Source organism: Eschscholzia californica, unplaced genomic scaffold (genome assembly GCF_041429995.1).
Source record: "Eschscholzia californica isolate CP2 unplaced genomic scaffold, dmEscCali1.0.p SCAF_2, whole genome shotgun sequence".
Lineage (NCBI taxonomy): Eukaryota > Viridiplantae > Streptophyta > Magnoliopsida > Ranunculales > Papaveraceae > Eschscholzia > Eschscholzia californica.
Window position 1 is genome coordinate 7196786 of NW_028238309.1, and position 20359 is coordinate 7217144.

The following is a 20359-nucleotide window of genomic DNA, read 5'->3' on the forward strand; positions in this document are numbered from 1 at the left end:
AACTCTGTTCACACATTAATAACCCACTTATTTGATATTACCCAAAATACCAAAAAAAAAAGCAACCAACAATTTACCCACCCATTCTGGCATTCTTGATTTGGATTTCTCAGCTGGGTTTCTACAAGATCCTGGAGAGAGAGAGGAAGTTGAAGAGAATTATAGGGAAAGATGAAAATGTGTTATGTGGGGAAAGCTACAAAGATCTTTATCTTCATTGTCACACTTGCAGTGGTTACTTCTTTGATTTTAACATTTGGAATTCTCCGACGACACGACCACCAGAAGACAATAAACTGCGGTGGCAGCGGCGAGGCTTGTGGTGGTAGGCCAGCTTTTGCAGACCCGATTCCGGCGTTAACGGCGTCGCCACCTATTTCTAGTTCTCCTAGTTCCGGAGGAATCCAACAAAGCCCAATTCGGACTCCGCCTACCGAACAGAGCCCACCTATACCTCCCAGTCAATCGACAACCCCTATTCAACCCAGTACCCCTACTATACCGAGTCCACCGAGCAACCTGAGTCCCCCGAGTGAACCCGTCACACCAAGCCCACCTAGTGAACCCATCACACCAAGCCCACCTAGTGGTCTCAATCCGCCAAGTCCACCTAGTGATACCAATCCGCCAAGTCCGCCTAGTGATAACAATCCACCGAGTCCACCAAGTCCACCGAGTGAGCCGGAGCCCACTACACCGACTCAACCGAGCCCAGCAACTCCAGTGCCAGTAATACAAGCCCCAGTGGAGAGCCCACCAAGTCAAGTGATACTAACACCAGGGCCGATTCAAAACCCACCGAGTCCGGTAGCAGTGGCTCAAGGTCCCAACTCTGCAGCTTAAAAACAAATAGTGGGGTTCCACTACCTTTCTAGTTTCGTTCTGTGTTTTTTTTTTGTCATGGACTGTAACTTTTTTCTCTTTTTAGTTTTTTTTTTGTTAAAAGTTTTTCTCTTTTTAGTTGTGATTTTTGATTGATTTAATGGGTGGAGATGAGTGTAGAAATTATTTAAGGTGGAGGATAAAGTTGGTTTCATGATTTATGTATTTTAGCACCTTTATATACACATTGGATTCTTTACTCTAATAATGTCCCTGACAACAAAAATCATTAGATGAATTTTGTGAGAATCAGACTAATATTTATTATGTGGTATTAACAACATTGAAATATTAAATGTATATTTTTTGATTTCTTTGAAATTTGGTGTGATATAACGTCGTAGAATAGTGGTCTGAGTATGTTTAGAGAAGAGTGTAATTTTTGAAACAAATAGGATCATTTGGCTTTTCAAAATTTATGGGGAAAGAAATATAGTAATACTTTTTACATGAAAAGTACTAAAATGCCTTATTAAAAAAAATTCATATTGCTAATAATATTTTGATACCAGTATTATAGTTTTAATTGAATTATCGGTTTGATTTGAGAAGGTTAATGTCAAGAAATTTTCATAGGTAAGATGATTTTTGAATTTCTTTTATTTGTGTTTGTTGTCATAATTGTGGTTGTACTATATTTTACTGTAAATATTTATGATTTCAATGTATGCCTCTGTATCCAGATTATTTTTTAATAAAATGTCTGCCCATCTCTAGAAATTTATTTGGAAAGAAGTACATGATTTAATATAATTTCATTTAATATAATGTCAGTGGAGTAGTTATTATAGTTGGGGAAATGCAGTGGAGTGTCACAAGAGTGTTAATACCAAAAAATTAAGGGTTGATTGTCATTTGATCTCCAATTTGGACCAACTAGAAATATTGTGCACTATATTAGTTTGTCCAGCTTTCCAACTTTAGTGCCAAAACATGATTCCGTCAATAAACTTATAAATTGATGTATTCTTCTCTTCCGTGTCGTTTGGCAACACTAAAATCAGTTACATTTTTGCTTATTTAAGTAGAAAAATAAAAAAGTTAGTTGGTAACGTTAAAATATCTGACTTCACTTAAGGTAAAATTTAACTTTTTTTTAAAGTTAATATTGTTAGCTTTTGACTTTAAAGTTAAATAACTTTTCTTCAACGTATGCACAAATTTTACTTTACCAAATTTTTTTTTCCGTTCATTTCTGCTCCACCACCATATCCCTACCACAGTAGTCCGACCACCACCATATCCCTACCGCCGTACCCTCTAACACCTCAATCACATCACAACCACCACCGCCACCACCATACCTCAAAAGCTCCACCACCACCACCACCACCACCATCACCATACATCAAAAGTTCCACTAGCACCATCACCCCTACCACCAATATCACCTCCAATTCTTCCAAAAGGGTAATTATGAAAATTATAAATAAATTTGATTGAAGTCAAGTATCTTTTTGAGAAAAATAAAATAAAAAGGAAAATTAAATTACCAAACTAACTTTTTGACTTTTTTTTTTTACTTATAAGTAACAATTTTGTAAAACACACTTATGATGATTTTTTACTTTTTTACAGTAAAAGAACTTCTATTACAAACAAAAGTACTTATACTTTTGATTGTCAAACGACACCTCAACCTTCTCTTGTACAAGTTGTTTTCCAACTTCTCTTATTCTTCATCTAATCGCCAACACCACCGTCACCATTGTCGTAGTCATTTTTCTTTCTCTCTCTCCAAAGCCTAAGGTTCAAGTAAAGTTTCTGTTGAAACTTTAGTGGAAGCTTCATATCAGCAACTTCAAAATTTGACCTAAGCTTCAAAGAGAGAAGCAAAGAGGTGATGGTAAGGGTGGTGGTGATGGAATAAAGAAGAAGAATGAGTTAAAAATTTTGTTGACGATTGTTGTCAAGGTCGCCAAATTGTTGCTAGCGATCTATTTCAACGAACAGGAAAGAGAAAATATCAAAAATGAAATCTTCTCAAATGAACGATAAAAATGAAATAAAGATATCAATTGTTAAATTTGACTAACAAATCTATGATTTTATCAGTCAAGTTAGAAAATACCAAGAATTGGAATCTTTTGAAATAAAGGATAAAAGTGAAATAAAAGTATTAATTGTTAAAATTGCTTAACAAAACTACAATTTTAGCAACCAAGATAGAAAAAATGTTCAAGTACACATTGAAATTTTTAATTGGTCATAAGGTAAGGATCAAATTTGAACAAAAAATCATAGCCAAATATGAAGATCCAGTCCTGCATGCATTGGGTTCAAGTAAAAAAAATTCTGAAACATCGCTACCCAAGTTTTAGGCAGTTTTTGTACGATGGTACCATGCCTCATGAATTATTAAAGTTTAAAAAAATATACTGTAAAAATGAACATGGTATTGAAGGGATTAGTAACATTTCGTTAATATAAATGTTACGTGTGGGCTTTCCAGATGCATGGACCTAAAGTAACTTATGCATACAACATTCCGAATGGTGCATTACCAAATTTCCAGATGCATGGACCTAAAATGGCCGACCAAGATGGATTGCACACACTTGAAAATGTCATGTACAAACTAATAAATGTATATACAAACACCTGATTGAGAATGCATTATATCTAATTAAGCTTTATGAAAATTGAAGAGTGAAAATTGCGTACAGCATTTTGAATAGTGCATAACAAAATTTCCAGATGCATCGACCTAAAGTAACTGACCCAAAATGGATTCACATTTGTACAAACTAACAAATGCATTATCCAAACACTAAGTTGAAAATGTATTCCGTCTAAGCTTTATACAGAGCCAAAATTGCATACATTATTTTGAATTATGCATAACCAAATTTCCAGATGCATCGACCTAAAGTACCATACGTCATTACATCTAAACTTTTCACTAATCTTCTGCAAGTTAAAATATCTCTCAGTTTTATATAAACTCTTAATACAGTTCAACAAATGTTTGGTTTATTTATGATTTCGGTTAACCATTTCATGAAATGTTTAGATTCGAAACCTAGAATTTAAAACGATGCATGCAACATTATCAGATTTGGAATATGTATGTCCCATAAACTGCTCAAAATTGAATATGTTGGAAGAGACAAACCCTAAACCCTGATTTTGGACCTGCCATCTAAAATGGAAAAAAATAAAATAATGAAAATGATTTATAAATCATGGTCATTCAACCTCCAAAACCGTTTTATACAAAGATTATTAAAGAAACAATCAAGCTTCATTATACAAACAAAATCATTCAAAAAAACAAACTCAGAGTCTTCATAAACCACTGAAATCCAGTCACAACCTTCAAAATAATTGAAAGCAAAGAAATAATGGCTAGGTTTTATACCTTTATGACTTATGAAACCCTAAGTATTGAGATATGGAAGATATATTGCATATGGTGACTACTAATATACAAGATATGGAAGATATCGGTGATGGTATGTAAACAAGAAACAGTGATCGATTCTTCAGCAAACCCAAAGGGTAATCGTAGTTGGTTGGTGCAAAACGATTAAATCTATCGTTTGTCAACGGAAAGATCGCCGGAAAGTCCATCAAATCAAACTCTAGGGGTTGTTTCGCGGTGTAGAATAAGAAACTGTTCGGGTCAATGCTGGCTGACTGAGTCAATGAAGGAGTCAGCATGAGAAAAGTCACGGGTCAACATTCGTTGACTTAGGTCAGCGTGTTCTAAAGGGCTGTTTGGTTGCGGGTCAGATAAAAACCGCGTTTTCTTTGTTCCGGAACGGGAAAAATTTGGTTCTGGTTAGTTGAAAGTGAACCAGATCCATGATTTTGGTTCCCAATTTTTTTTTTTTTTTTTTTTTCAAATTCAGACCTAATTTAGGTCTTAAAAAATCGAAAAAATTGAAAATTAATGTAGAACGTACATTTTTTTAGCATAACCAACCAACCATGAATGCTTCAACTATTTTTCTTTGTAACCCCGTGTTAGAAGTGTGACGTAACATGAGAAATAATCACAAAATTATCGTGGAAAGAAAAATCGGCAAAGTAACTTATTGATTATTTAATCACAATGATATAAAAAAATCAGTGGGCTATGATATTCACAATGATATAAAAAAATCATTGGATTATGATATTCTCAAAAGTAACTTGGGAATTAAAAAAATCGTCAAACTAATTGATCGATTAATTAAGTCACAACGAATGAAAAAAACGTTGGAAATTTTGCGGAAGCTTGAATCAAGGTTGATTAACCTCGAAATTTTTTCGATGAAACAGGATTGAAAACCCGCTCTGATACCATGTTAAATTCACGATTAGATAAATAATCAGAGATATGAACATAAGATAAAGACACGATAATTTAACGTGGTTCGGTCGAATACCCAAGACCTACATCCACGGAGAAATAACTCTTTATTAATAATTCACCACATACAAACGTGGGTTGATCGGTTACATTGGTCAGACATAACTCGATAATTTAAATTCTGTAACCCAACTCATATTTATAGAGTGATTCGGGTTATCTAGTTTCCTAACTAAGCTTAGGAAAGAATACAATATAATAGATATCTTGAATATGTGAATATATCTTCTGATCTTCATATATCTTGGTCTCTTCTTTTATCGTCGGATCTCTTCATCTCGATCCATCTCATATATTTTGTATCTTCCGATATCTTCCATATCTTGTATATTAGTAGTCACCATATGCAATATATCTTCCATATCTCAATACCCCCCCGCAAGTTGGAACACGTAAATCTTGAAATGTCCGACTTGGAGAGAAGTAAAATTTGTTGACTTTTTTTTTTTTATTTTTCTGCTTGCAATTCTTCGAATTTGGATGCTTGGTGAAGATGATTGAAGGATGATAAACTCACAACGAAAACGTTGGTAAATACGGTCATAAATTGAACGAAAATCAATGACAACGAAAGTAAATTTATCGTTGTCACGTATGAGAATATGTCATTGTATAAACAATGTGAAAGAAAATGTCGACAACAAAGTTGTGTTTAAAAGTGACAAGGAAATCATTGTCAATTTACCAAAAAATATGTAGAAATAACCATAATGATGGTTTTGGAAAAATTGTCGACAAAATATCTCTCTCTCTCTAAAAATTCTTGTCGTCGGTCGTTTTCGGATCGAACTCTCACCATTCAATACCACCATTACAGACTTAAACTAATCTTCCTTATTTACAGTCTGACTTTATCTTCTGATCTTCATATATCTTGGTCTCTTCTTTTATCGTCGGATCTCTTCATCTCGATCCATCTCATATATTTTGTATCTTCCGATATCTTCCATATCTTGTATATTAATAGTCACCATATGCAATATATCTTGCATATCTCAATACTAAGCAAACCGTTAAATCTGTTCGCCAATCCATTAACTACCCTTCTTTTCGCCTTTCCACCTAAAGAGAGTCACCAGTTTGAATTTCGGTTTAGTTAGAGAGGACAAGAGAGACTAAATACCTATTGATCGTTACGAGCGGGTCTTAGACTTTAATGTCCTCATCTTTTGGACTTCCAACCCATAACAATAGAAGAATTAATGTCACTCTTTTTGCAAAGTGAATAGTGACCTGTCAATTTCACTATTCCCAAAAGTGCAATATAGCACGCCATTAAAGATGAAGAAGCTATGAATAGCCAAATTTTGACATTTTAGCTGACCACTGAAGATGCCGTTAGGATTAAGAGTAGTTATTCTACCGAATAGACATTTAAGAGGGGTAGTGGATTGGGACTTTCACAAACTTTCATAGACAAAATGTCTTTATAGACATTTCAAGACATTTGATCCATAGACAAAATGTCCTGGGGACATTTCAAGATCTTGAGTTCATTGACAAAATGTGTAATGCATATTATATTTGTCCTAATCAAAAATATATTTTTCGATTTTCATAGACATCTGTGAATATTTGTGGACATTGATGGACATTTAGTAGACATTTATTATTTTAATATTATTGTTTAATCACATGAAATAATATATTTATACTAACATTTTAAAAATATATTTTTCGACTTTCATAGACATCTGTGAATATTTGTGGACATTGATGGACATTTGGTAGACATTTTATTATTTTAATATTATTATTGTTTAATCACATGAAATAATAAATTTATACTAACATTTCAAAAATATATTCTTTCGACTTTCGTAGACATCTGTGAATATTTGTGGACATTTGGTGGTCATTTATTATTTTAATATTATTAGTGTTGTTTGATCACATGATGGACTTCAAATGTCTCTTGTTTTTGTAAAGACATTTTGGCCTCCAAATTTGTCCCAAATCCTTCACAAAACCATCAAACTATGAAGTCTACCAAAGTCCGCAGACATTTTGTCTATAATTGAATGCCACAGACATTCGGAGATTTGTAAATGTCTAGATTTGAATGCCTCAGACATTTTGGGACTTTCAAATGTCTGGATTTGAATGCCTCAGACATTTCAGGATTCTCAAATGTCCCCAAACATTTGAGAATCCTCAAATGTCTACCAATGTCCCAATCCACCCCCTTAAGCTTGTTTCTCTGTCCTTGGGCCGCATTGATTCCGACATACAACATTGAGCTAGATTGCCACCAAATAGACATTTAAATTTATTTTTTGTCCTCGTGCTTCACTAATTTAAACACATCTCCTCTCAAAAAAAAAAAGAATTTGTGTGTCCTTATTTTTAAATATAATCATAAGAAACAACATAGAAGTGGAACATGAGCTCGTTTTCCTTTTTTTCTTTTTTGTGTTGAAAGTTACCGGTTTTCCCTTGTGAAATTAGAGTGAACCAATTCAACTAAAAAGAAATAATTATAACTTCTTGAATTATTTTTTTGAGTCCCTACTTTGTGACCAGCTTCTTTCATGACCTCCTATTTTTCGTAAATTCAAATTTTACTCCTTTTTGTTAACACCGTCAGTTAACTTTAATGATTAATTTTTTTTGTTTTCATGATTGTCTATGTTATGAAATTGTTTGTAAATTCAAAATTGGGTCTCTCTTAAATATAGGTTGATTTAAAAAAAAAATCAATTTATTTAGAACAAATTATACTATCTTTATTTTTAAATATACTCATAACTTACTCAAGCAAAAAAAAGATAAAAAAAAATATACTCATAACAAACAACATGGAAATAATGTGGAACGAGTACTCGTTTTCCCTCTTTTTCTTTTTTGTTGAAAGGTACGCGCTTTCCGTTGTGAAATTAGAGTGAAACAATCGACTAAAAATAAATGATTATAACTTCTTGAGTTATTTTTTTGCCCCCTATTTTGTGACCAACTTCTTTTATGACCCCCTGTTTTTCATAAATTCAAATTTGCCCTCTTTTTGTTAACATCGTCAGTTAACTTTTTTGTTTTCATAATTGTCCTTGTTATAAAATTGTTTGTAAATTCAAAATGACCCTCTCTTAATATGGGTTGATGTAAAAAAATCAATTTATTTAGAACAAACTAGGAGGTTAAAATGATTTTTTTTTTTATCAAAGATTAACGACACATCATCACTCTTCCATTTCATCACCTCTCTCCTCCACGTCGTGTATCTCGCCACCTCATCATCTTCTTCGATGAAGGTCGTCGGTCGGCCGAAATTCCCGACGACCTTTAAACTTATTTTTTTTAATATTTTTCTTTAATTTTGAATTTACAAACTCAATTTCATAACAAGAGAAATTACGGAAACAAAAAAGTTAACCTTTAAAGTTAACTGACGGTGTTAACAAAAGAGGACCAAATTTGAATTTATGAAAAACAAGAAGCTATAAAGGAAGCTGGTCACATAGTTGGGGGCTTAAAAAGAAATAACTCATTTTGTATATAGAAATTAAATCATCCAAGAGACTAAATATTAACTTGCTTCTAGCCGTATCCAAATCTGTAGTTGTTATAATAAGAAGCAAATTGTCATTACAATATATTAATTTTAATGACCACTTAAAATAACAAGCTTAAAATAGACAACGAAAAATTCATTAAGAATTGAAATGTTGTATTCGTTAGTACGTCTTCAATGATGTAAACGAGAAGAAGAAATTCTTATCTTTTTTCTACCTATAAAGAAATACTTCCATAGAAATTAGTCATTTCATAATTCATACCAGTTAATGGATATTCTTTGGAACATATCTTGTCACATTGACTTATAAACCTATAATTTGAACAAAAGATTAGCAATGCTTCAAAATAAGCTTTCACCATTCTAGACAGTTTGCTCTCACAAGATGAGAGTAAGAAAATAACACTAAATCATTTTATATTATCATAGGTGTGAAACCAAAGGGCGGTAATTTATACTATCAAATAATGTATTCTTTGAAAAAGAAAAAGTATTTGGTAAAAAATATAGTTCAAAATTCAATTCTGTGATATTTTAATAATAAACTAAAATTGTGAAAATATTTTCTGCGCCATCATTTATCACACATTTCCTTGGGTTTATGTTGTACTCAAAAAAGTTGGATGTTTATTACCGCATCATATGTATTTATTTTTTATCTGGTCTTAATATCAAAAAACGAGATAGACTCAAACAAGCAATACATGTTTTGTCAGTACACTTGTCCACTTGAAACCCACTATATCATAAACAATAACAAGATTCAAATTGTAATTAAAATATATAAACAGAATCTTATTAGTTAAACATGAATTAATTCTAAGTTATCCTTACATTATATTTTATTAACTATTGAAATAAACAATCTTATTCATGATTAAGACCAACTAACATCAGTGTTGTCGATCGTGTAGAGAGCAAGTCCCCCTCTCACTTCGAATGAGTGATGCGTAGCCGGCCTTGCTTTGTATCTGCTTCCAAATCTTTAAGTTTTGTAATTAAAAGAGAAATTCTAACTGAAAATAATTTTTTTTTCATTAAGACATAAATATTTACTATATTTTTGCCAATGTTCCTTACACAAGTTGTTGGATGGGTTTTACTTATTATATTGCCAAAAAAAAATAGTTTTAAATAATTAATCAAAAATAAATGTTAATTTCCTTTGTTCTTCTAAAGATGACGGACTTATATAAATGGTCATGTAAAAATGACCAGCTCCAAAATAGTCATCTAAACCACATTTTGCTAGAACATTTTATTACATGTATTTCAGTCTCAAATTTACCCGTCTGTCACATTTTTATATTTGGTCACATTGGAGGAGAGAGAAATAATCACATTACTCTTGCATGCCGGAGGGAGAGTCAACCCTTCTTTCACATCATCTCTTCGTCTTCTGCCCCGTATTTTCTTTTTCATCACCATATTTTCATCTTCACTACCATATGTTCACTGTCATTGCGTCGTGTTTATCTGAACTTAATTTCTTTTTTATAATAAAATTGTCTGAGTATGTCAACCTGATTTTGGAACCCCAATACGAGATTTGTCTGGTTTTGAAGACGCCCAAACCGGTACATATCTAAAATTGGAAATTTTTTCTCAAAAGTAAATTCCACAAAAGTAAAATAGAAAAACAGAAAGAAGGAGAGAAGAGATGGCAGCAAAGATGAACAGGTGAAGATGGTTGTTGAAAATGAATACATGAATTGGAATTCCAAATGCATTTTTGGAAATGTGTTCATTAGATGACAATTTTGAAAGCGGATTATCTTCAAGAAGTTATTTTGAATATCTAATCATCTTACTTCTTAGAGATCACAATTAAATTAACGACAAAATATATAGACAGAGTCCACACTCCAATATAAAATAGAAATATAACAACTGTAATTATTATTTTAGGTTGTGGTTGAAAGAAGTGAAATAATTCCATTGAAATAAAAAAGTTTTCATGAAAAGTCTTCCATAAATTATATTCTGTGAAAATAAGAGTTTTTTGATTTGGTTGTCATTTGTTATGTTTTTGGAATTAAATAATTCTTCTATTTGGTTGGTAACTAACTTCCACGAAAATAATAATCATATGTTTATGAATTAATATCGGGTAAAATTAAAAGGTATTACGAACTCTTTATATTGTTAAAATGATATTATTACTCTTATATCGTTAATTATTAATCTTATTCTACCGAAATGACAGTTTTACCCTTATGCTGTCAAAATGTTATATTTTACCTTCATATTGTCAAAATGGTATTTTCACCCTCACATTGTCAAAATAAAATTTTATTCTTCTATAGTATGAAAAAACTTTTTACCATTATGTTCTCAAAATGACATTTTACCCTTCTAAATTAGATACATTTATGATTTTATATTAACAAACTCTTACCCTTATGTTGTGGATACAACATCACTGTACTTTTTTTTTTTGTCGAAATTACATTGTAACTCTATAATAAAGAAGGGTGAAAAATGTCACTTTGCTAAATAAGAATAAAAATATCAGTAGTTAACACAAAAGATAAAAGTATAATTTTGACAATATACGAGGATAAATTGTCATTTTGACAACCAAACAAAAATGAATTGTACAATATAAAAGGAAAAAAAAAATCATTTTAACATAAAAAGATAACCCACCATTTTGACGAGACAAGGGTAAAATTGTTATTGAGATCATATAAAACTAACCATATCATTTTAGTAAATGTAAGAGTAGAAATGTCATTTTAATACTATAGGTAGGTAAAAATGTCATTTTAATATTATATATATATATATGTCATATTGAAGTTCAACAAAAATATATATATATATATATATATATATATATATATATATATATATATATATATATATATATATATGTCATATTGACAATATGCGACTAAAATGTCAGTTGGTACTGTAAAAAGATAAGATTGTAACTTTGACAACATAATGTAAACACATCATTTTGGTACTGCAAAAGGGTAAAAATGTAACAAGATATGGGTAAAAGTTTGCTTACTAATATTGATGAGTAAATATATCGTTTTGAACATATAGTAGATAAATATTAGATTTCAAGTGTCCAAATATATTAAAACTCCATTTCTTAGGTTTACAAATCTCCAAGAAAGTTAATCTGCACAAGGTAAGAACAAACTTCCCATCAAAATAATATATTAAATCATTTTTGGACTCTTAGTCTAAAATCTCCTCCTAAACACACATTTGGTCCACCCTAATATTAATATAAGATTTTAAGCCAAAATAATAATTATAATAGATATTTGGGTTAATTCCGTTTTGGCCCCCGATTTGTGACCAACTGGCCGTTTTGGCCCCCAATTGTGTCCGGCAGTTCGTTTTGGCCCCAATTTTCTGTTTGGCCCCAACATATTTTTGTAAGCTTCTCCATTCTACCCTTATGGCAATTTTGTAAATTAAATATAGTTTCTTTCTCTTTGTCCACCTCACTAAGCAATTGCCACGTCATATTCGTCCACATAAGGTCGCCGAAAAATGTCGTCGGAAAATGTCGCCGGCGACATCATTTCCGGCGACCACCATTTTTTTTTTTTTTTTAACTTCTTCTTCTCCAACCATCTCCTTCTTCTTCTCCAACCATCTCCTTCCTTCTTCTTCTCTCTCTCCTTCCTCTTCTCTCTCTCTCTCCTTCTTCTTCTCTCTCTCCTTCTTCTTCTCTCTCTCTTCCCCTCTTCTCTCTCTCTCTCTTCCCCTCTTCTCTCTCTCTTCCCCTCTTCTCTCTCTCTTCCCCTCTTCTCTCTCTGTTAGGTTTCCGGCGAAGCGAAACCCTTCGCCGGAAACCGTCTGGATCTGGGGAAGGGTTTTCCCTTCGCCGGAAACCTAACAGAGAGAGAAGAGGGGGAGAGAGAGAGAAGAGGGGAAGAGAGAGAGAAGAAGAAGGAGAGAGAGAAGAAGAAGGAGAGAGAGAGAGAGAAGAGGAAGGAGAGAGAGAGAAGAAGAAGGAAGAAGATGGTTGGAGAAGAAGAAGGAGATGGTTGGAGAAGAAGAAGTTAAAAAAAAAAAATGGTGGTCGCCGGAAATGATGTCGCCGGCGACATTTTCCGACGACATTTTCCGGCGACCTTATATGGACGAATATGACGTGGCAATTGCTTAGTGAGGTGGACAAAGAGAAAGAAAATACATTTAATTTACAAAATTGCCATAAGGGTAGAATGGAGAAGCTTACAAAAATATGTTGGGGCCAAACAGAAAATTGGGGCCAAAACGAACTGCCGGACACAATTGGGGGCCAAAACGGCCAGTTGGTCACAAATCGGGGGCCAAAACGGAATTAACCCTAGATATTTAGTCCAAATTGACCCATCTCTGTAGAAAAAATAGATCTCTATCACTTCTATTTAATCATAATACCCATTATAACTTTTTATATAAGAAAAAACTCACGTTTGAAAACCAATCCCCAAAATTCTCTTTCTTTCTTTTTTTCCCAAATTTTTTCGATTGATTTCAAACTTACTATCTATTTCCCACTATACACGTTATTTAGTATCAATTACGCAGATTTCTACGACAAAACACATTTAGTATAGTTAACGTATGTCTAGATGTCAAAGTTACAGTGTTTTTCTGTTTATTGATTTTTGTTTTGTTTATAAATAACGTGTTATTTATTGTTAAGGTTTCATACTTTGTTTCATTTTTTTATATGTGTCATACATAACACATTATGTATGTATCTACAATGTTTTTTTTAAAAGAAAAAAAAAAAAACTAAATTCATTTTTTCTGGGAACATTGGACCTTAATTCTTTTTTGAATTTTATTTTAGGCCTAAAACACGTAGACTCTCTCCTCCACCCACTCAGCATTCTACCACTTACTTGACGACTTGTATCCAAGGTCACGCGTGTTTGATGATCACGTGCAGCATAATCCACCACCTCGGGACTTGGGAAAGCAAACTCGTCTAGAAAGGCCCAAGCCCATTATCATCAGACCCCGGTCTTCCGAGCTCAAACAGAAACACATTTAACTAGAATGAGAATTTCCACGCAGTTTTTATCAAATTCCCAATTTTATTTCTTCGTCTTCCCTAATTCTTCTTCATTTCCCTCTCGACGAAACCCTACGATTTTGTGATCGATCGGGAAGATGGTTTCTCCTGAAAACCCTAATTGGCTTCTTGATTATCCCTTAATTGATGATATTTCCATCCCTGTCGGAGATTTGCCGGGGCCTATCACCGGATTTAACTGGACACCGCAACCGTTGAACGTCTCTACTAGTGTCAGGTACGAAAATACTTTAAAGGGTTCTTCACTATTTTCCGATTCACCTGAGAATTTTACTCCGGCGTCTTATAGTTCTTGTGTTCGTGAATAATTTACTTTTATCAATACCCTTGTGAGAATAAGCATAATTTCCCAAATTTTTGTTTTTTTTGGGGTCTGAAATTTGTGAATGAAAAATGAAAATTTTAATCTTTATTAATGTTTCTAACAGTGATTATATCTTGGGTAGACTTCATTAGTTTATATAGAAAACTTGATTGTATACTGTTCTAGGGTTAGGATATTAATGCCTTTTAACTTGGATAAATATTTTTACTGTCTAAATTAGTTGAGGTTCTATCAAGTTCTCTCTGGAGAAAAAACATAATTGGGAGATTAGTTTCAACCAGTCTGTAGTAAGGCTTGATCTCTTGATGTGTTCATAGTTTACAGATATGGTGAATTTGAAAAATTTAGCCTTTGGGTAATAAGCTTTTGATATTTTTCTTGTCTGGGTAAGTGTGTTTTCGAAGTATTGTTTTGTCATGGTTCTTAGAAATGGATAATCACAGTTCAGACTTCATTTGTTCTTGCAAGTTGCATTTTCCTCTTTTTCATAGCTCTATAAGGTTTTGTTAAAGAAATAGAAGATTTGGTTCCTTTGTTCGTGATTATTGGAGCTCATAACTATTGTCTATCAAGCTCAACTGGGTGCTAATCATCTTCTTTGACGTCTACTTGGGTTTCTTTGCTTCTTCTCTCAATAGATTTTCTTTCACAGATCTTTATGTTTTTTTCGTATTGGTTGTCCCTCAATTTGTTGAGATATATGGTAGAGAAAATAATCTCTAAAATGCTGTGTTTTAGGCTTTTAGCAATATCAAATTCTATGAGTAATGCTAGGGAACAAGAAAAATGAGGCTGACTCTGGATAGAAATCTCATGTGGGTGGCTTGTCGTGATTTGCACTTCAGTGAGTGAGAATCATCTGAAGTCTGATCACGGCAAGCCACATAGGATTTCTGCCCAAAGTAATAATGTATTTAATATGTTTATTGGAGGGATCAATGAAAGACTTAGACCAGCCTCAATTGTTAAGCAAACTAACCACAATCACTGAAACAACTCTTCTTTAGTATTTGGGCATTTATTATGTATCTTTCTTAAATATTTACTGTAGTTGTCTAACCTGTAATATGTCTTGGTTCTGGTTAATTTTCTTTCTTAAGTACCAGCAAACATTTACTCAGAAGATAGTTCCCTCGTAACAATATTTGACTGATATCCAAAAGAGACCTCCTACCTCAACTAAAAATAAATGGGTTTCGACTTTTTTTCCCCACAATATGAATGAAATCAAATACCTCCTCTTTTTGTTTGTCGAGCGATTTTTAAGAATGTTGTCTGTTCTATTCTTATCCCCTACTCTGGAGGAAATTTTCATTCTCATTTGCTGTTGTCTAACTTGTTTATATATACGTATATACATGCCCACATGTTTTCACTGACTGACCGACACTTGTTTGCGACTGCTCAGTGTTGACATTGATAACTGCTTCGAAGATTCAATTCTAAACAAGGAAACAGGCTCCCGAAAAAGGTAATTATTCTCCTCTAGGCTTCCTCAAATGCAGAGGCATTGCTTGATCAACTTATATGTTCTCAACGTAGTTTGTCCCTAGATTTGTTATTCTAGGCTGATTTTTTTTGTGAACAACGTTCCCTTTGGTTATTATAACAGGGGGAGGTCCGAGACTTGTACTGCATCTGGTACTAAAGCATGTAGGGAGAAAATGCGCCGAGATAGACTGAATGAAAGGTATGCTCTCTCTCTCTCTCTCTCTCTCTCTCTCTCTCTCTCTCTCTCTCTCTCTCTCATATATCTTATCCCCACTTTCTCTCACATTGAATGATCACCAGGTTCGTGGAGTTAGCTTCCATCCTCGACCCAGAAAGACCACCCAAAATTGACAAGACTGCTATACTAAGTGATGCTGTACGTATGGTTACTCAGTTAAAGAGTGAAGCTCAGAAGCTGAAGGACTCAAATGAGAGCCTCCAGGATAAAATCAAAGAGTTAAAGGTTAGTTCTCTTCTATACTCTGTAATTTCTTTCAATGTTAAAATTCATGTTTAGAGTTACTGATAACAAGAGATCTATTTATTCTGCAGGTGGAGAAAAACGAACTTCGTGATGAAAAGCAGAAGCTGAAGTTAGAGAAAGAAAAGCTAGAACAGCAAGTAAGAGCTACAAGTATTCAACCAGGTTTCCTCCCTCATCCTACCGCCATCCCAGCTACCTTCGCTGCACAACCCCAGGCAACTGGAGACAAACTGATGCCATTTATCGGTTACCCTGGTGTGGCTATGTGGCAATTCATGCCACCGGCAGCAGTCGACACTTCCCAAGATCATGTGCTTCGGCCACCAGTTGCCTAAGTTGATGGAAGATTTCATTCTCATTGGCAGATGGGTATAATTTATTTCGATTCTGCTATTATTATCGGCTATATTATTATCAACTCAAAAAACTGAATTAGGTGGGTAATTTATGTCTGTTGGAATCTGAAAAATCCATGAACTCAACTGAACTTAACTTGTAAATGAATCAGAATCAGGCAGTTCTAGTATTTCAATTCGAGACTTGTTTCTTATGTTCTTTTAGGTGGTGTTTGCTTTTTTTGTTTTTCTGTCTCATGGTCTGAATTTGGCCGTTGACCCAAAATCAGCTATTCGAACGAATCTTGACATCAAGAGCTAGACAAAAACAAACGTACTGGAAATCTGAGTGGAATTAATTCAGATTTTGAGTCAAATTTCATATCTGATTTAGAGAAAACAAATGCCGTATAAGTAGTATTATGTTTTCCTTGCTCAGATTGCTGAATTCATTCGCAATGGAACTGAAATTCTGAACCAAAATTGAAAGAAGAGTCTAATCTCAATAAACTAAGATCTTCATAGAAGAATTTATTTTCATAGTAAGGTACTAACATTTAGAGTAAATCACCTAATAACCCTTCAAAATCAAATATTGAACATCTAAGCATCATTAACAAAAGGGTACAATTCATATCTAAAATTACAACTTCCACCAACAACCCTACCTCCTCTTTTACCATCACAACATCTTGGAAGTTCATCTATTGCATCAACCAGGCATTTCTTGCAGTCACTGCTAGACAAATCTCTTGTGCATTGAACTAACCCATATAGTTTCTCTGCTCCTTTCATTTCCTGCTCGCCCGTAGCAAACAATATCGGACTCTTTTCAGCTTTATTCGATAGTTTAGAGAGAAACTCTCTCGTTCTTTCATTAAACGATGTTGGATCACTTACTATAGCAGTATTCCACATATAGAACTTATTTGTTGTGGCTATCTTGCCAAAGAAAATTTCGTTTGAGTATTTAAAGAGACAGTTATCGTACCAAATTATAGCTCCTTTGTTTAAGGGGCATCGTTGACGAATCTCTTGTGTTGCCTTACGAACACAAGTCTTACAGTTTGGGCTTTTTACGTCACCACGACATAACGCAATCCCGTTAACACGATCTTCTGCTTCTCCGCCGGATCCAAGTGCAAAGCCAGTGGGAGCAACATTAGAAGAGATGTAAACTATCAAACTTTTCAAGTTCATATCAAAGGAACCATTACTTGTGAAATTCTCAGGGTTTGAACAGAAATGAAAAAGTGGGTCAGGGCTACTTGTGCTTTGGCCAAATACAATGTGAATGGAGAGAGTGAAAGATAGAAGAAGGTAAAATAGAGGGAGTAATTTGAGGAAAGACATGGTGAGAAGAATTTATAAAGAGACAGAGGATAGAGTTTATAGTTATTGGGTGTTTGAAGGTGTAGTAGAATTTATAAACTCATTCCTTTATATAGCCAACTAAAATATCAATGATTTTTGTTCTAGATGAAATTCAAGTGAACAAGTTGACTTTTTTTTTAAATCTATTTTCAAAGCCGAAATTGATGAATAAAGTTTAGTTCATACTTAGGGTTGACGATGACAAATCAAAGAAAAGTTTAGTTGGATATTACTCTGATTCCATCGACCACATGTAATAGTGGGTTGGGTCTGTAAACACATTATTCAAATGTCATGTTATCACAACTTGAATCAAAATTTTAAAATATGACTATTCTATTCATTTAAGTCTTGAATTCTTATCCATAAGAAAGAAAGTTTAATTAGTTCCCCACAGAAGTGTTAAAAGATGTCTCTTTTCTTCACATATTCCTACTAAAATTGATGAATAAAGTTTAGTGGATACTTAGAGGCGGCGTTTTTAACACTTTCTGAAGATATCAAATATCAAACGTTTACCAGTCTATACACTATTTAAGCGGTTTCTTGATTTCTTATACCGTTATACATTATAGGCTGAAATGAATATGAATTAATTCAAAAGTACTGCCGTATCTAAAAATATTGACTATATAAAAACACATGTACCCAGAGTTCAAATCTGAAGTTTCATATACAATCTCCAAAGAAAACAAATCAGCCCAAGGGAGTTAACTAGTAGAGTGGTGTTAGGAAGATTAAGTATTTGAAATCAAAGGTACTAGAATTAAAGAAATGCCTACAAAGTTGAACAAAAATGCTTGGTTTAGAGAAAGTCAATTATGCCAGTTCATGCGGCTCTGTCTTTTTTTTTTTTTGTTGAAGGATGCGGCTCTGTCTTGATCCAGAAACAAATGACTTTAAAAGGGTAAGATTCTTGTGGATGGCAACAGTTGAGTGGTTGACTGAGGTGCTCTTTGTTTTTTTTTCTAAAATCTGAATCTGATATATCAAAATAAATAAATGTATTCAAAATACTGGAAAACATAAGAATTAGATATAAAAGACTTATTTCAAGATCTTAAGATAAAAACATGCAAAACACTAAAACTAAATGTACAATCATTTCAGATATCAAATTCAAAGTCTACAAAATAAACTCCTAAGTAGAAGATACTTACAAGCAGTGACGAATTCAGGATTTTCACAGAGGGGGTGCGGATTTATATACTTAAATGTTTTTTTTTTGCAAGCACAGTAATTAACAAAATACTTATATTAATTAATTATATTAATACATCAACGATTACAAACGCAATTGACCTCTACGAGAGTTCATATTTTGAAATGACCGCATAATCGACTCATTGTCAATTTCACTAGAAACTTCTTTTTCAATAAAGACTACTAAACTGTCATTCAGCTACAAATCACTCATCTTGTTTCTTAAGCGTGTTTTAACTAGCTTCGTAGCTGAAAAAACTTTTTCAACGGAGGCAGTTGCAATAGGCAAAGTGAGTGCTAAAGTGATAAGCAAATAAACTAAATGATATGCTTTATCTCTCGTAGTTTCCACCAATGTTCTAGCAAGAGCTTTAATCCCATATAAATTTGAGAAATCATCATTCTGCCTCGTATCATAAATGTAATTATCAGCTGAGAACTAAGTAGCATAGTGTCAAGACTACTGAAATCTGATGGATAAAATTCATCAAGACGCATCAATCTACTTTTGTCGAAAAAAGCAAAACCTCTAGACGGACTCAAACATGGCATACAACTGAGCAACTCGATATTCTTCTTAGTGAAACGAACATTTAATTCTTGAAGTTGCATATCAATAACGGTATAGAAAATCTCCACTTGGTAGTGGTAAAAGTTTGTAATTTGTTGTGCATTCCTCCTGCTTCTCCCTTGAACTATGTACGAACCATTAAGATCAATAACTTCAATATTATGTTTTTCACAAAAAATAGAAACACTCCAAACCAATGATGACCACTCATGGTTTGTACATGATGGATTCTAGCTTTAGATGATTCAACAAAATCCATGGCGGTCACAATATCTTGGTCTTTTCTTTGTAGTACTTGTGACAATTCATTTGTTATTTCCGACAAAAGCTTTATCAAATGTAAACAAAATACAAACTCAAAACTTTGCATCTTGGGTAGCAAATCTATTGCTTCCTCTTTTGATCCGCTTTAACAGAATGTGTAGCAATAACTTCATCAATTTCTGGACAATTTCGAGCAAGAAGCTTTAACAGCTTAATGAAATTATCTGAATTTTACGAAATTTCAGATTTATCATTGCCGCGAAACGCCAATCCTTCCCAATAGATACCGAGCAACCTCTATGGTAGCGTTTAAATAGGTGCGGTATGACACTTGAGTTTGCTCGGAATGTCTATCTACTGTCGCTATAGTAAGTTGTTGTTTTCTTGACCTAATAAGATGATGCCCAATCTTCTTTTTGGCGACTCTAACGAATTAAAGCCACTATTGATCTTCTTTTTCTCAATAATCTCATATTTGAGATCTACTCCCAAATTTGATTTAG

General features: G+C 33.4%; 1 protein-coding gene and 1 pseudogene across 1 annotated transcript; one reads left to right on the plus strand and one right to left on the minus strand.

Moving 5' to 3' along the window:
• Nucleotides 1–13693: 13693 nt before the first annotated feature.
• On the plus strand, nucleotides 13694–16659 carry ILR3 (basic helix-loop-helix (bHLH) DNA-binding superfamily protein). The gene is made up of 5 exons (XM_086663446.1): nucleotides 13694–14026; nucleotides 15543–15605; nucleotides 15747–15824; nucleotides 15926–16088; nucleotides 16178–16659. Exons 1-5 carry the CDS (start codon nucleotides 13887–13889, stop codon nucleotides 16442–16444), a joined length of 711 nt encoding a protein of 236 aa, XP_086519572.1. The 5' UTR covers nucleotides 13694–13886; the 3' UTR covers nucleotides 16445–16659.
• Nucleotides 16660–16946: 287 nt separating this feature from the next.
• Nucleotides 16947–17869, minus strand: LOC147555779 (antimicrobial ginkbilobin-2-like protein pseudogene; annotated as a pseudogene).
• Between the last annotated feature and the right edge of the window lie 2490 nt (nucleotides 17870–20359).

Excerpts from the sequence above, each read along its gene's own strand:
- ILR3 (XM_086663446.1), top strand. The coding sequence starts at position 13,887 with ATGGTTTCTCCTGAAAACCCTAATTGGCTTCTTGATTATCCCTTAATT. Across the intron at positions 15,606-15,746 it reads GAAACAGGCTCCCGAAAAAG|GGGGAGGTCCGAGACTTGTA; the intron begins GTAATTATTCTC and ends TTATTATAACAG. Across the intron at positions 16,089-16,177 it reads ATAAAATCAAAGAGTTAAAG|GTGGAGAAAAACGAACTTCG; the intron begins GTTAGTTCTCTT and ends TTTATTCTGCAG.